The 16,465-nt window shown below is 35.6% G+C and overlaps 2 protein-coding genes across 2 annotated transcripts; both read left to right on the top strand.

The window, feature by feature from the left end:
- Nucleotides 1–307: 307 nt before the first annotated feature.
- Nucleotides 308–6,047, top strand: LOC128171320 (ras-interacting protein RIP3-like). Its single transcript, XM_052837094.1, has 2 exons — nucleotides 308–465; nucleotides 5,235–6,047. The coding sequence occupies exons 1-2, from the start codon at nucleotides 394–396 to the stop codon at nucleotides 5,880–5,882; spliced, it is 720 nt and encodes a 239-aa protein (XP_052693054.1). The 5' UTR covers nucleotides 308–393; the 3' UTR covers nucleotides 5,883–6,047.
- Nucleotides 6,048–6,794: 747 nt separating this feature from the next.
- LOC128172579 (blastula protease 10-like) lies at nucleotides 6,795–15,631 on the top strand. Its single transcript, XM_052838362.1, has 13 exons — nucleotides 6,795–6,969; nucleotides 9,713–9,933; nucleotides 10,878–10,952; nucleotides 11,143–11,235; nucleotides 11,884–11,971; nucleotides 12,057–12,195; nucleotides 12,651–12,735; nucleotides 13,469–13,663; nucleotides 13,768–13,897; nucleotides 13,997–14,113; nucleotides 14,403–14,509; nucleotides 14,684–14,808; nucleotides 14,908–15,631. The coding sequence occupies exons 1-13, from the start codon at nucleotides 6,795–6,797 to the stop codon at nucleotides 15,053–15,055; spliced, it is 1,698 nt and encodes a 565-aa protein (XP_052694322.1). The 3' UTR covers nucleotides 15,056–15,631.
- Nucleotides 15,632–16,465: the final 834 nt, after the last annotated feature.

Genomic DNA, 16,465 nt, shown 5'->3' with positions numbered 1-16,465 from the left:
TTGTAAAACCTGGTTGAGCACGTCCCCAGTCGGCGGAGTGATGGCGTTATGTAAGACAATGCCCTGTCATGTTAGTTACACTCAGAGAGGGATACCTTAATAAGTGGTCACGCATCACGTGTTGCAGTAGACGTAAACCCCTCATTAACACCACACACACGGCAAATGCACGGCCCGGAGTGGGTCAAGTTCGCTTTATCGTAATGCTTTATTTATGTACACGTCTTACGTAATTTGTCAATAAGGATATACAGAGCTAATACATGCCAGTGACCTTATTCGTCCCGGGTTACACGGAATCCCCGTCTCTGATTGGTCAGTCAAAAGTGTGAATCTCCATTCCGGTGGTCGCCCAAAGAAAAGTACTGCGAAGTGACTCGCGCGTGGACAGACATGGATATTGTGTTACTGGTCTGTGTTTTCACCATCCTCCCAGGGGCTTTCCCGGCTCACCTTTCCAGAAATGTAAGTGATTAAAACCATAAAAACAACATGCTCTCAAAACGTTTTTAAGCATAGAAAAAACATACTGTGAATATCTTTTTTAAACAAAGTTCCGATAGTTTTTAATTTTAGCTGTGATGAAATGCTCACTCATGAAAAAGACAGTTTATTAGATAAGTATCTCATACCTACCTTTCCTATCATGTGAAGATGCTATTTTGAATAGCTAAGATAAGAATTCAAAATGGAAAAAATAATAAAACAGCACAGAATTCGGCTTTGGAAATGTTCTTTATTTAAATGAACCGTGTCCTTTCTTTATATACCTTTTAACAAATTAAGTTATTCATGTTCTCAGTAGTAAAAATATGTGATACGGTTCGTCTGTTAGTTAATTTCATGATTTCAGAGTACTTTCAGAGTGCTCTTTGATGGAATACTATTAGTGCATGTTTTTAATTCGTCGCTACTTTATATCAAGCTACTAGTATTCAGCTTTTAATTAAAAAATAAGGTGGTTAATGATTTTTTTTATCTGGAGAACGTGTGAGATAAAGTATCGTATCAATATTCATAAAGCTTAATTAACATGTCATGATATAACAGACCAACCCTCATTCCTATTTAATATGACACGAAATGTTAATCAAAGTCTGCTCCAGCTTCTGGGCTGTGACAGAATTACGAGCCAGTATACTTTACCTAATTGTATTATGAATGTAAGAAAACTCACGGACATTGGACATCACCTTGCCTGCTCCCAGCAAGCATGATTAATTCATGCATCTCTCTCTCTCTCTCTCTCTCTCTTTCTCTCTCTCTCTCAGATTGACATTAGGGACAAAGAATTATTTTATTTTCGATGTTCTTACTGATTAGGGTCTCCATGTACGATATGCACGTTGGTTCCTGCCATTATGCCATTATGACTCATTGTTGTACCTCCAGATCGACATCCCATTAAATTCAATTAAGTCATCAGTCGGTTGATCTGTGACCGACAGGGAATCCGCCATAGATCACTGAGGGATGAGTAACACATCAACACCGATCTGTCGGAGACAAGGCTAGCTTATACTGCCGCTATTGCAATTCTATCCCGAACACATCTCTCCCCCTTTTCGCATATACTATATAAGATGAGCATTCGGTATGATTCTAAAAGTTGATTCTTGTTGCAAGAGTTGAAAAAAAAATGAGTGTCAAACAATATCAGTACACGTCACTAATCTGACAGTGGTTTTTTACGATAATCTGTATGGTAAAATTAAAAAAAAAATAGAAAATTTAAAACTGGGATTATATGTGCATTTATAAATGATAAAATATTATACAGCTCATATTTATTATCGGCCGCAAGGAAGATGGCAAATCTTCTCACGTGATCGAGAATTGAACATGTTATTGTTGTGTATTTATTCTAATCCTTATAAAAATATCGTCCCTTCCGATATATTTCATTTTATCAAAAGCAATCATGTTGTATATTTTACTTGATAAAATGAAATATATCGGAAAGGACAATATGCCAAGTTGTGTACTGATATTGTTCGGGCTAAAAACTTGAAAGATCAAAATATACTTTTGTTTTCAAAAATTTCCACATCTTAACGCAGGGATGAGTTAAAGGGAAAACGCCCAATAAATAAATGAAGCCCTGTACATGTATACACACTCTGCATTAAGAGTAAGTAAATGTTCATGTTAAGCATCCGGCTCGGCCATAAAAGCTCTAAAGGTCGCGGCGCATTGGTTGTTCTCCGTTTATGGGGGATGTGCGGCCATTTTGTACATTTGAGGATAAAAAAGTAAACATTTCTTCAACTGGTCTGTATGTGCTCGAAACTGGCCAAAAATGTTGCCAAAAGAAAAAAAAACCCACAATAAATATGAAGTCCTACATGTTATTTTGTTTGAATTAAAAGAATGCATACAAGAACAGGACAATGCCTTTTTAATCTCTTAGAACAGCTGTCGAACTGCGCTGCTACAGACTTATTTTGAAGATTCAAAAATCTGACAAAAAAATATAGAGGGGGTTCATTGGTGTCCACTCTACAACCATTTGTTGAGAAAAAGGTCTAAGCTTGCTTATTTAAGTTATAACTTTGTCTCAAAGTAGGGTTCTCTATTCTTAAAATGAGTCTCAGAAACTACTAGTAGCAATTCCCACAAGGAATATATGCCTGTGTTTCTTGAGGTACAGACGAGATATGTTTTCATTGAAATATAAATTGAAGTATACTTTTTTTTAATTTAAGGCGATCACTTTTTTTTTACCACTATTCCACTTCTAAAAAGAATTTACTTTACTCCTATAGAACTGAAAAAAACCCATAAAACAAACAAGGGACAGGTATAGAGATGTTAATAAAATTCAACATGGAATCGGTTTGAATTGACATTTTTTTCTATGAAAATATAACGTTAATGTGTTTCCATAGACACAGGAGTCTGGTTTTTCTTGTTATAAAAATAGATCCCATGCCGACTGATAAAAATAGGGTACCCTTTTTTAAGCAAAGTTACAATATTAATGGTCAAGATTCAAACTTTTTCTCAACAAATGGTTGTAGAAAGGACACCAATAAGTATTTTTGTCAGATTTCTAAATCTTCAAATATGTCTGTAGCTGCGAAGTTCGAAAGCTGTTTTAAGTGATTAAAAAGACATTGGCATGTTGTTGTATGCATAATTTGCATGCAAAATAAAACGTAGAATCTCACATTATTTGCTTTTCTATCTTTTGGCAACAGTTCTGGTCAGTTTCGAGTAGAAACAAGCCAGTTCAAGAAATGTACAAGAAGGCCGCACTCCCCTTTAACTATGCGCATGGGACTCGGGGTTTTTTTGTGCGTCTAGGGGACACTCTCCCCTCCCCATTTCCCTTTGTCATCTTCTCCCGTCATTCCCCTGTTTGATGACGAATTGATGGAGCGTTCCAGTTACTGTTGCACGTTTGAAGGTCTATAAAATTTGAATGAATAAAAGCAGAACATTCCAACATTCATTTCAAAATGTTTTTGATAGCTTTGCTTGTTGACCTGGGATGGGGGAGTCAGGATCTCTATTTTTCAAATTTTGCATTAACGCGTTGCGGCTGTGGAAATGAAACATAAAGATATTAAGATGAAGATATTGAGCAAGAAACCCGTTGAAAGTGCCATTTCTACAATTACATCTCAATTTGTTATAATTGAAAACGTTTAGTATCTGTAAAACAGATAATATGTTCTCCGAATTTGATAGATGAAAGATTTGCGATCGAATTTGACACTTTGTTTGGTATTTATTGATATAAAAACTTTATAGCTCTGATGTTATCTGTGAGATATGTATTGTAGTACATGTATATCCTATTATAGCAATCTAAGTAACACTAATTATAAAATAAGATATGTATGTTTATGCTCAATCGCAACTTGTACATCTTGGAATATGCTAAAATTGTCTCCAAATTAATATCATTTTCCATCAATTTTAAGTATTAGCTTGGCAGACTTTAAAGTCTTATATTATAATCTTAAGGTCAAATCGTAGACTAATTAAGTTAAGCTTCTGATCTTGGTTACCGAACTCACTCCCCAATGGGGTTGTATAAAGAATTCATTGAGAAGTATATCACTGACCAGACCAGGGACATATGTACTACGTAAAGTATATATGTCCCTGTCAAGACATACTTAATACACAAAGACAAAGGGGTCGGGGTGGTCGGCCTTCATCCCTCTTAGTTTAGGCACATACAATTATACCTTTTAGCACTTAATAATGCTTTTATGCTGTCATGACATATGTTGCAAATAATTTTAACTAAGCGGAATAATTACACCAATATTGTTTTTAATTATGCATAGTAATTGGACTGATTGTAGTGAATAAGACACCAGTCTGTATAAAGCCACATCATGTTTTGTGACCTTTTTGCACTCAAAATTGACTAATTTCTCAATATACCAACAATATGATTTGAAATAGAAGCTTTGTGGATATCAATTTTTTGTACGTTTAACACAGTTTGTCATAATTTGTCCTTAACATCTAATTGTCATAATAAAACGGGGGGGGGGGGGGGTCCGTTAAATTTAATTTTCTATACAGAACTCTAAAAATCCTTTTTGGCTGGTACACGTATATGCTCCTCAATTTTTATTGACTGACTTTATCATTTAGCAAAATATTTTTGGACATAAATCAACCTATAGAAAAGAAACATGCATGTCCTGTTCTTGAGAAGTTGGGGGGGGGTGTTCTATGTCTATACTGAGGTGGTTTCCTGCTGAGCTTGATTCGGCTCTGCCTAACGCTCTTTTTTTGGAGAAATTCTAAACTGGGTCCATTTTCATTGATTTCGAAAGGTCAGATTTCCATGTGTCCGATTTTCTTACCAGAAAAAATATGCAAGTGGGGACAACAGCTTCATTATACATTCAATAAGTAGGCATCGTGTGTAGGCCGGCTAGTGTAGCCTGTCACGGCGCGCTCCCAACAACGAGTCTAGAACCCTTTTTTTCTTGACCTCATTAATCACCAATCACTCGGACAATCAGCGACGAATTGAGTGCCTCGTAAATTTGCAAAAGGACATTGAAGTAAATCCCGATATATGAATGAATCATTTAAATTTGAATGCGTCAAAATTAGCCCACTACTGGCGCAGGAAAAATTGTAGGTTTTTACAACAGAGTACACTAGATTATATATTATTATTTACATGTTGCTTGATTTAATTGTGCAGAATAAAATGAAAGTGTAATTTAATCCTCTTTCGTTTGATTGTTTCCCGTTAGGTCGCTCCGTCAGACAGACGATCTCTTCGCCAGTCAACTGGAACATCACTTCCACGTCGGGGAGGTTCATCCAACAGCCGAGTCCCCATCATTACCTCAGCGGAACTGCGTGCAATCTACAGAGCGCGAAAAATAAGAAGACAGCAGCAGTTACAAGAGCAACAGAGACGAATCGCCCAAATGTCAAAGATACAAAACAATGCTGCAACCCAACAAAACCTGTTATCCCAGCTTCTTACACAGCAGCAGCAGCAACAAACACCCCTTCAGCAACACCCACAGCTCCAGCAACAGCAACAAATACCAATTTCCAATGATATGCTGCGAAACTTGTTGTTGGCAGCTTTCCTTGGGAACGAAATAAATACAGCAACAAATACAGCACAGGTACAAACTCCAAAACAATCACCGCCAACAGCAACAAAGGGTGCAGCTAACGCAGCAAAGACACAAAATGCCAACAACAACCCAGTGGTTATAGAAACAAACGGAAGTATTCAGCTTTCAGAAGTCAAAAAAGCAAATGGACAAACACATATAGTGATTGACGCCTCCAGTATGGGACTAAATCCGCTGGCCGCAACCCTAAAACCCGGCGAAGATCCCCCGGAACCAGAAATCAAGTTGCCTTTTGGTCACAGGAAGTGACGTTGGAATTCGAGTCTTTGAGCTTTGCAAAAAGATTCTCATTTTCGGTAATTGTTGGGAAAATGAGCGCAGATCTCTGGCGAATTTGTCACAGGGTTGAGTGGCGGACCTGTCTTCCCATATTTAACCGTACGTCAGCTCTGTGTCACCATATGCTGATTTTTTTTTTAAAAATCCTAATTTGTCCAGAAAATGAAGAAAACAATTTTCCAAGTCATTTGGATCCCGTAGCAGCCTAGTTCAAGTACATTTTGAAATTTTTCACCTTTTCTGAAAAAAAATATATGTTGTTGAATAAATCTTGTTTTGACTTCAGCTATTTTCGTCACTGTAAACACATTATCAAGGATAAGAATCGTCAATACATGAAGCCTCAAAGAAAATTGCTAGACACGGAGTTGTACAGAAATTTAAAATCAACCTATTAAAATTTTATGACCACAGAAATAAGTACAATTTAATCAAAAAATGAATTTACTTATCGCGTGTTGATTTCCCCTACACATTATAAAGATTTCCTCGTTAAAAAGTCTGATCGAATTACAAACTGCTTATTTTTGGTAAGAAATTTACTCGCATTTTCATACGGACAAATGTTATTTTAGTCGTTGGCTTTAATTTCAAATTTAATATCAGGTCATTTGTGTGGCTTTAGGCGGTATTAGTCCAGGTAGGACCATAATTACCTAGGGCCAGGCCAAAACAATTTGAGTTTCTTTTAGATCGGTAATAATAACGCATTGTTTGAATATCATCAGTGCAAATTCTAGGAAATTGTTTCATTTTCAAGTTTAGATAAAGATGACATATTTCTTATAAAGCTAACATACCTGTTATATCTCTCAGCAGTATGCAAGTACCGTGTTTTAACAAAGTAGGTGTAAGAAGACATACCGCATATATACCCCACACATGACACACAAAATTAGTGGTGCTTTGCCCGGGCCCTCGCCGGTCATATATAACCGGTTATCTCGAATCCTTGCCCAGCATCTCGACGTTTTACATGACAGAAACCAAATGGCCCTTTACACGGCAACTTTTTTTTACCTGTCTATGCTGGTATACCTTTCCCAGGTAGTTACAGGTAAGATCAGATCCAGACTTTTTTTTAGCAGTAAATCTGAGTCTTTGATTGATTTATATAAGCATGGTTTTATATACATGTATTTTTAACATAATGGAAGAAAACAAAAACAATCACGGACAAAAAAGTACCTATGTCATTTTAAAAAAATATTTTTTTTCCTGTATTTTTTATAGTGAACAAACCTTATTTTTCTAAAGTGTTCTGAAGTTATTTTTGTCGGATTTAAAAAAAAAAAGAAGAAAAAAAAGAACAAAATAAAAAAAGGATGGATCTTGAAAAATGTTGATCGATGAAGGCAGATATGATTTAATTATTTTGATATAGTTTTATTACAACTTATTTATAAAATTTTGGAGTAATGTATACTCTCTATATACATTTTGCAGTATTCAAGCCGAAAATTGTTAATATTACATCAACAAAGTGCGGGAATTTTAATTCATTTAAATGTTATTCAAAAATACATATTAATGATGTATTTATCAATTCAAATCTTTTCAAGATTTCTCCAGAAGTAATTTTTGATCATTTTTTTAAAATGCATTAATGAAAAGAAGAAACCCCACCTACAAATAAAATTAAATGAAAAAAAAAGTCTGTATACAATGTAAATGTGTAAATATAAATACGGTAAAGTGGAATTTCTAAAAGTTTTTATGGATACAAAATATGTTGATTTTTATGTTTAAGTGAATCAGAGGAAACGAGTGCTTATTTACGTTGTCTTTAAGGGAATTTTCAGCCAAGAGCAAAACTTGTAATGTTTACAATATTTAAATTACTGATGCTGTAATTAAATTACTGACAACCCATTTCTGGCGCGGGCATTCTTAGTACAATGAAGAAAAGAAGTAGATATGTGTGTCTCTGACCTCCTCACGTGTGGACAATCTACTATAAACATCATACCTGAAATAGACACTGCTCGTGCACTGTATATCAAACCCTGGCTACTATTTAGGCATAATACTTGCACTTTAATACAAAAAGTCTACAAAAAAGTGAGCATATTATCTGCTACATGTATCTGTACATCATGTCAATCGCTCAGAAAAAAACAAAACAAAACGGTTCATAATACTGAACCCTGAGGAACTCGTGCATGTAAAATACTAACAGACGAATATGAATCATGATTCATTATTAGTTAAGCTGTCATGAAACCATTAGAAAAAAAGCCACCATGCCATGATGGATTCCGTACGTTGGAAGTCTTGAATATTTGGCGCCACAGGCGTTATTGGGATATTTACCCTCATCAGTAGCTCAAATGTTTAAGTTAATACTTAAACAATAAAATTCTTTTTATGGTGATTCACTCGGGATATGAAGGTAGCGACATTGCAGAAAAAAAATACATAACCCGCGTTAGCGGGTTGTGTAAAATTTTTCTCATGATTGCTACCTTCGTAACTCGCATGAATCACCAAAGAAAGCATTTTATTATTTATAATAACATCTTTCTTTTAACAAATTAATAAATTGATTACGAAAAGTAAGTATAATTCACTAAATTACCATTAATGTATATAAGTTCGTTAGCTAAAAGAAACAGCCAAATCGTCTTCTGTGAGACTTTGAGTCTGGCATCATCATGATTATTTTGTGCAGTCCGTGATATTTCCTAGGTCGTTGTAGGTTTTGACCAATCGATAAACAGGGCGTGTCAATTTCAGTCCTGTCACTTTCTCGTCAGTTTCAGCCGCTGTAGATTTCGACCAATCGATAAACGGGGCGTGTAGATTTCAGTATGGCTGTTTCTATGTAATATATAGAGTTAATTGTAATAATGTTTACATCTCGTTTTAAACATTTAGTATAACTGTTCTGTTAAACTTCATGTAGCACATGAGTTTGTAAATAATAAATACAAATTTGTTATTTTTTCTTGATTTTATTTTATAATAAAGTGTGATCAGAAATTATGGAGTGTGATCTATCAGAAATTATGGAGTGTGATCTATCACAGATACACCACATAATACTGTACTGTATCAAGAAAAAAATGAATAGCTGACATCAAAGGGAAAGCTCGCAAACAATGATACAAATACTATTGAACTCCTGGTTATAACCTACCTGCAATTTGTAATACAGATTTTTATCAGTTATCTAAATGCTGAAAAAACAATGTGTTTCTTTACATTTCCAAAACAATTCAGATTCTAAATAGAAATTGGTCGTAATACAGTTGTGTCTTCTTCCTTAAATTATTTAAAATGTTGCTATTATCCACGAGCAAGGGGACATCATTTTGAGTATGCCTCACTATCATTTTTTATGACTGACAAATTATCAATTTCAAAAAATAAAATGACGGCAAAGGACTGTATATCTCTGAAATCTCAGCTTAGAACCTGCCTTCAACCGAACTGTGTAGTTTAATAGAATCACTGAACTATCACTTAAAGCTTACCTAAGAACTTCCTATCCTGCACCTAAATTTCAGCATAGAAATAGGTATCACTAACATCTCAGCATAGAAATTTTAAAACTATTCGGCATATAACTTGCTATAAATAAAATATCGGCATAGAACTTGATATTGATAAAGTTTCGGCATATAGAACTTGCTTTTCTCAAATCTCGGAATAGAACTTGCTGTCAATAAAATCTCTGCATAGAATTTTCTGAAATCTCGGCATAGAGTTATTATAATTGATAAAATTTCGATATCTGATAATTCAGCATAGAATTTGCTATCACTGGGATCTGACGTACGTTTTGACACTATGTACAGCGGACTCTGATCCACAGCAAGACGAGGGAACTCTGATGAGGGACCTGCTCACTTTGTTAAAGAGACGTCAGGGGCCTGTTCACCCCCTGCGACGGTCGGAGTCCGGGGGCACGGAGACAGGGGCGCAGGGAGGAGAGGTACCCAGTAAGGGGAAGATCAGTGATTTAACCAAAGAAAGCTGGGAGCGGATCAAAAACCCCACAAAACAACTGGACACCTGGGTAATCTGTAAAATCAACATCTAGCAATTGTACGATTTATGGATATGTAATTTTGAAGTCTTTGATAGGACTGCCCAGCTCTAAAAAATTTAGAAAAACGTGACGTGTATAAATGTTTATTTCAAATTCTGTTAAGTTTGTATCAGTATTTTTAATACTTTGATAAAAATGATATAGATATAACTTTTTTTTTAATTCTTAGAATTATCAATACTAGTATATGTTATTGATGTAAAACTACCATAGACTCATTGAAATTGATGTTGGCTACTTTTTCGAGGATTAATTGGATGTATCAATGAAAATAGAAACGAATTTTGATCTTTTTGTTGAGCGATTCAACGAATTTTTCTTCCCCATGATACTGTACATTAAAATAGTGAAGACTGTCAAGTAACGGCGCTGGCGAATTTTAATTATTTGACTTAGTACTTTCATTTTTTCTATATACACTCCTGTTAAATGGGATCGTATGTCCTCTCTAAAATGTCCGCTCTCCTTAAAAATATTTTTTTTTCAATTGAGAATGTTGGAAATTTTTGTTCACAGGATGGGGATCGTCGACGCATGCAGGATGTTCAGTAATTTAAAGAAAAAAATAACCAGAAAATAAATAAATAAATACTAGTAAATAAATTTTAAAAAACCATCGACTCCTTTGTCTTTTAACATATCCTATCGTGGGAATACTTCCAATTATTAAATTCACTGTCTCCTTTTCTTTTTTCCGTTTCTCCTTTTTAAATCCCGCTGTTTACATTTTTAGTTATATTGTTCATTTGCAGTTCTGAACACAGGCATCTGCATCATTTCAATGTTACCATAGGCATTGTATTGATAATTATTATTTATAGAGTATCTTGTTTGTGTACACATATCCTAGTATATGTATGAAGCAATTAATGAGGTGTACAGATATTTACTTTGATACTCTAATTCTGTAGAATGGAGATCAGAATGTACCAGAGGCGGATCTAATGGAGAGTTTCGTGGTCATGGACGGCGATAAAAAACTAAAGGTATCACTGTTTATTTTACACTTCAATGAATAGATATAAACTTCTGCATAGAACTGATCCTTCGACAAAATCAGTTGTGACATCACATAGTGCTTTAAATCAGCGTAAATTCTTTGATCAATAGTAATGGTGATCGATGTCTTATTTTGATTAAAGTTTGTTAGTTCTGTACAATATTTGGTATTTCTAGCCGGTCGATCTCAGACCATGGGACAAATCTGTGGTGAATGCAGAGAGCAACGATGTCCATGTCGAGGGCAGAGAAAGCGGAAATGACGCAACGGTTAGTAGTCTTTCATGATATGAAATATACTGCAGTGGTTAGTAAATTATTATACATGTAATAAAGGTCTATAGCCCCCGGTCTGAAAGAATTTGGATGGACGACCTGGAGATACAGACCTGCAGCTACCGTAATGGCTATTATATCTGTCCCGGGTTATTGTTTCCGTCACTTTTTGACGACATTTAACGAAAATACAAATACCTGTCAAGAAAGTAGATTTGAAATCGATATAAGCGAAAAAAATCAAGATTTCGTCATTGACACTTCATCTATTTTTACCCGGAGAAATTTACATGAACGAAAACAATTTCGTAGTAAGATTTATAATGGGAAATGTTGTAACATCTTTATTCCATTCGGAAATACTCTGAAAAGTTTGGGCATAAAGGTATTTATGATAATCGTGATATTGAGCAAAGAGTACGTGGTGGAAGAAGAAACCATGGACAGATTAAAGGTGTGTAGTTAACTGCACTGAACAGCCCTCGACCCCCCCCCCCCCCCCCAAAAAAAAAAAAAATCCAAAAATAATTAATTGCATCTATGTATGGTGTTTGTATGAAAAACCTCCCATTATTTAGCGTTGAAAGGACTGACAGCTGAAAACTGACGCAAAAATAACCCACTGTTCTATTTATGCCACAGAGTAAGAGCTTAAAGAAGAGGAATTTCGCCAAAGATGAACGACTTTGGGAGTATGGGGTCGTACCTTACGAAATCGATCCCAAAATAAGTGAGTGCTCGATCCGTTTCCTTTCATTCTCTTTTACACTGGTACCTATTGTAAAAACTGGCTAGATATTCCTTCTCTTTGACAGCCCAGTCTGACATGATAGCCACCATCAAGGCGGGAATCGACCAGATGAACAAGTACACGTGCTTACGCATCCTGCCTCGTTCTCAGACCACAAATATGAACCTTCCACACAAACAGTACTTACTGTTCCAGCCAGATTCGTGAGTATTCGTGTAGCATCGCCATCAAATATATACATTCAAGACTCGCTTTTTTAACGGTTTGATTCTAGTGTTTGAACTAATGCTTGGTGGAACATCAGAAAAGACTTTGCATACAGTATCATAGCCGCTCCCGAGCTAATTTTGTAAATTACAAACGATATCTATTTGTATATATCTAGCCTCTATATAAAGGGTAGACATATATATATATATATATATATATATATATATATATATATATATATATATATATATATATATATATATATATATATATATATATATATAAAGATATCGTTCGCCATTTACAAAATTAGCAGGGGAACGCCTTTGTACAGTATATAGGGCTAAGGCTATGTATCTATTTGTGACGAAATGTGTTCTGTTTATTTGATTCGTTGTTTAATGCCCACGTGACGTACACTCTAGCAGCCTGTGACTCTATTTGACAGGATCTGTATCTCGTTTATCGGGAGGTATGAATACCTGAACTCAGACGCCCAACCAATCGGACTCAGCTATCCCCTGTGTAACCAGGTATGACATTAATACTAACATATATTTACATTTACTGAGTATAATTTCCTTTATTTCTTACAGAACTTTAAATAATTTATAGCTCTATTGATACAGCCAGACTGAAATCTACACGTCCCGTGTATCGATTGGTCGAAACATACAGCGACTGAAACTAGCAGGACTGAAATCTATACGCCCCGTTTATCGATTGGTCGAAACCTAATGACCTAAGAAAAACCACGGACTCCACGAAATAATCATGATAATGTCAGGCTCAAATTCCCTTAGGAGAAGATGGCTGTTTCTTTCAACTAACGTACTGATGTACATTAACAGTAATTTAGTGGATTATTTGTATTTTCTATGATCAGTTTATTAATTTATCAACAGAAAGATGTAAGTACAAACAATATTAAAATGCTTTCTTTGATGATTTATGCAGGTTATATAGGTAGCGATCATTTCAGAAAAAATATACATGACACACCAATGCAAATTGTGTATTTTTTCCCTTCATAATTCGCATGAATCACCAAAGAAAGCATTTTATTGTTTAAATAAACGATATAGATACAGTATATACGTACCTGATTAGACCAGTATAAAAACCAATGCTGTGACTATCCGGGAACAATGCTTGTCCAAATACACGTATCTTTCAATATCTGTATCATGTCAAAAAGTTTTACAGTTTATAATATATCAAACCTCTCACTCTGTGAAGTGTTCAAACAAATAACTGTCACTCCAGGTGCAGACGATCTTGCACGAGCTGATGCACGCAATCGGCATGCACCACGAGCAGTCACGTGACGACAGAGATCGCTACATCAAGATATTTTACGACAATATCGTGGGTGGCACCGGAAACAAAAACATGAACATTTACCCCACTTTCGACAGGTACCCGTACGACGCCGAGTCTGTGCTTCAATATGGACTGTATGTAAGTCAACCATAATAATCTAAGTTATCTAACAATGAATGAATACTTACGGAATTAATGTCAAAGAACCAAGGACTCTTACATCTCCTGTCTGCTTTTGTCAGGACCTCGCTATGAACGGTAATCAGAAAACAATGGAGCTGAGAGACAAGTTGCTGGAGTTTCTTCCCGCCATGACACGAAACCTGTCCTTCTACGACGTCGCAGAAATCACTAAGGCATACCAGTGTACAGGTACAGACTCCAGTTACATATGTTTCTGAAGTCTCTGGATTCCTTGTGTGGAATGTTATCATTTTAACTCATGACTTTTATCTTATTCCTGTGACTTAGACCACTGTCCGTCCGTTCCGATGTGTGAGAACGGCGGCTTCGTCCACAAGGGCTGCGAGTGTCTCTGTCCCAAAGGTCTAAAGGGACAAAGGTGTGAGGAGGCCGACACAGACTCAGGTATAGCAAACCAGGGCTGCATCAAAGCCACCATGTTACAAAAAAAAGAAATTTTCTTCAGTAAATCTTGTATTGTTCATGTGAAAACCTGGTCCCCTAAGACGGTCTCGTATTGACTTGAAAAAGTAGATGTTTTTGGTGAGTAGCCGTTCGGGGAAAACACCATTTCCCAAGTATTCATACCGAAAATGAAGTCGCTTGACTTTTTGTTTCGATCGCACTAGTCTTGGAATTTGTGTAGAATTAGAATCATCTGTTAATATAAAAAGCGCGTTCGATTGGTTTTCAGGTTGTGGCGGGATAATTACACTAGCAGCAGGAGAGAGCCGTGAAATCACGACACCTAACTACCCCAACAACTACAACAGAGGCGCTCAGTGTACCTGGTTAATTAAGGTGACTCTGTAATAATGTTTCATTGATGGATAATGTACACACACCACGGAGAGTTCAAATATTGTAAAGATGCAGGATTCAGCTTTTGGTTAAAGGAACTATATCGTCATCAGATACCTATGGCCCTTTCTTAATTTTGGTGCTATTTAACTAAATATTGTAATGATCCTGTAGGGACCAGAGGATAAGCAAATAAAGATGACGATTCTGGAATTCCACGTGGCCTTCAACCAGCAGCGGCGCTTCTGCTACCATTGGGTGGAGATCAGATACAACCTGATTGGACAGACCGGCATCAGGTGACAAATCTGTTTCCTCTGTTATAAAGCATTAATGTAGCTTGCGTATGCATTCACATGACAGTGGTGTTCTTTAATATTCTCCCCTTCATTTTACAGAGAATGCGGATACCATCGGCCGGGGAGTGGCGTGTATGTCATGACGTCATCAGACGCCAAAGGCAAACTGCTTCTACTGTTTAATAGCGCCTTCAATGCTAATGTAGCGCCGACCAAAGGTTTCAAACTGAAAGTAGAAGTCGTTTGATATTTTTTATACGCGTACGGCTGATTTATGCTGAAAAAAAAAATAGAATTTCTTGTTAGCGACAAATATCTTTCAGTTGGCCAAAGGGCACAACGAGAAAACATGTGCCTTTATCCAGTTGCCATTTTTTTCATCTTTTGTAGGCCTATCGAATTTTCATAATTAATCAAAATAAAATTGTTCTTTTCTGCAATTTGGTATTGAATAGTCATTTGATATTCCTATAATAATCACTTTTTACACTTTTTTTTTGGCGAAATATATAAATAACATGTTATTATTAGGTTGTTTGGTATCAACAGAAAGAAAGTTATGTTGGTAAACAGATTTGCGTCACAAAAAGTTTCTATCTTTGATATGTTATAAATATGATGACATTAATTAAAGTGAAAAAAGAAACCTCGGCCGACAAATGCTGAATGACCGACACAGTTAGACGAATGTTAGACAATATAAGTACATTGATAACATATGGCATGTTTGGACACGGCAGATCGTTTGTACTTGGGAAATTTTTTTTAGACTAGAAAAGCATGGTAATGTGCAAAGTGTATACATATTAATAAAAGTTGTTTACCCCCAAAAACGTCTTCGGAAATCATTCGCAAAAGTTATGGTTATCGACGTGAAGGGTTTAACAATAACGTGAAGATTGGACTTCTCGTGTTACTAATTAGTCTTTCTACAAATGCAAATGTATATTGCAATTTTTAAAAGTTTTGTTCGACAGAGTCAAATTACAAAACGGTTTTCTAATGAAATTGCAGGAACAAATTTTGTTTTGTGTTCAGTCTACGTAATTTGAACAACCGCAACTCAGAATTGTCTGTGTTTATTGTAAAAATCTGCCATTTATAATACATTGTTATTGGAAAGATTTTAAGGATACCCTTAGTTTTTCACATAGTATTTCCTTTGAAAAAGGTGTAACCACTTAAAACATAGTACGTATGCGCTTTTAAAAAAAAATACAATTTAAAGAACCTGGGGGAATAAGCCGAGGCATATGCCCACAAGTGGCTACAACCCTATCACAAGTATTTTTCAAATGACAATCACGCATTTAGTATGACATGTGTATTAACTTCAAATATTTTTATTCCTGTGCTTACATTTCTCCACAGAATTTATTATGTGCGTGAACATAGAATAAAGAATTCCTCCTTTGTCTTAAAAGTCCGTATTTGTACCCCCCCCCCCCCCCCAACAAAGTAATAAGTTATTTTTAAAAAATAATAGTAAAAATAACTTATTTAGCAAAAAAACTATAAAACGTTTAAGTGCATATGTTTAATTTATAATAAAACATGTTCTACTTTCTTTACGTCAAATGTGTTTTTCGAATTTAAGGTCAGACGACACGTTCCTCGAGAATCTTTTTTGTATCTTCTTGTAATAAAGAGTTCCAAT

The sequence above is a fragment of the Crassostrea angulata genome, chromosome 2 (assembly GCF_025612915.1).
Source record: "Crassostrea angulata isolate pt1a10 chromosome 2, ASM2561291v2, whole genome shotgun sequence".
NCBI lineage: Eukaryota > Metazoa > Mollusca > Bivalvia > Ostreida > Ostreidae > Magallana > Magallana angulata.
Note: the sequence above shows the minus strand (reverse complement) of the source record. Positions and strands in the feature narration are given on the sequence as shown.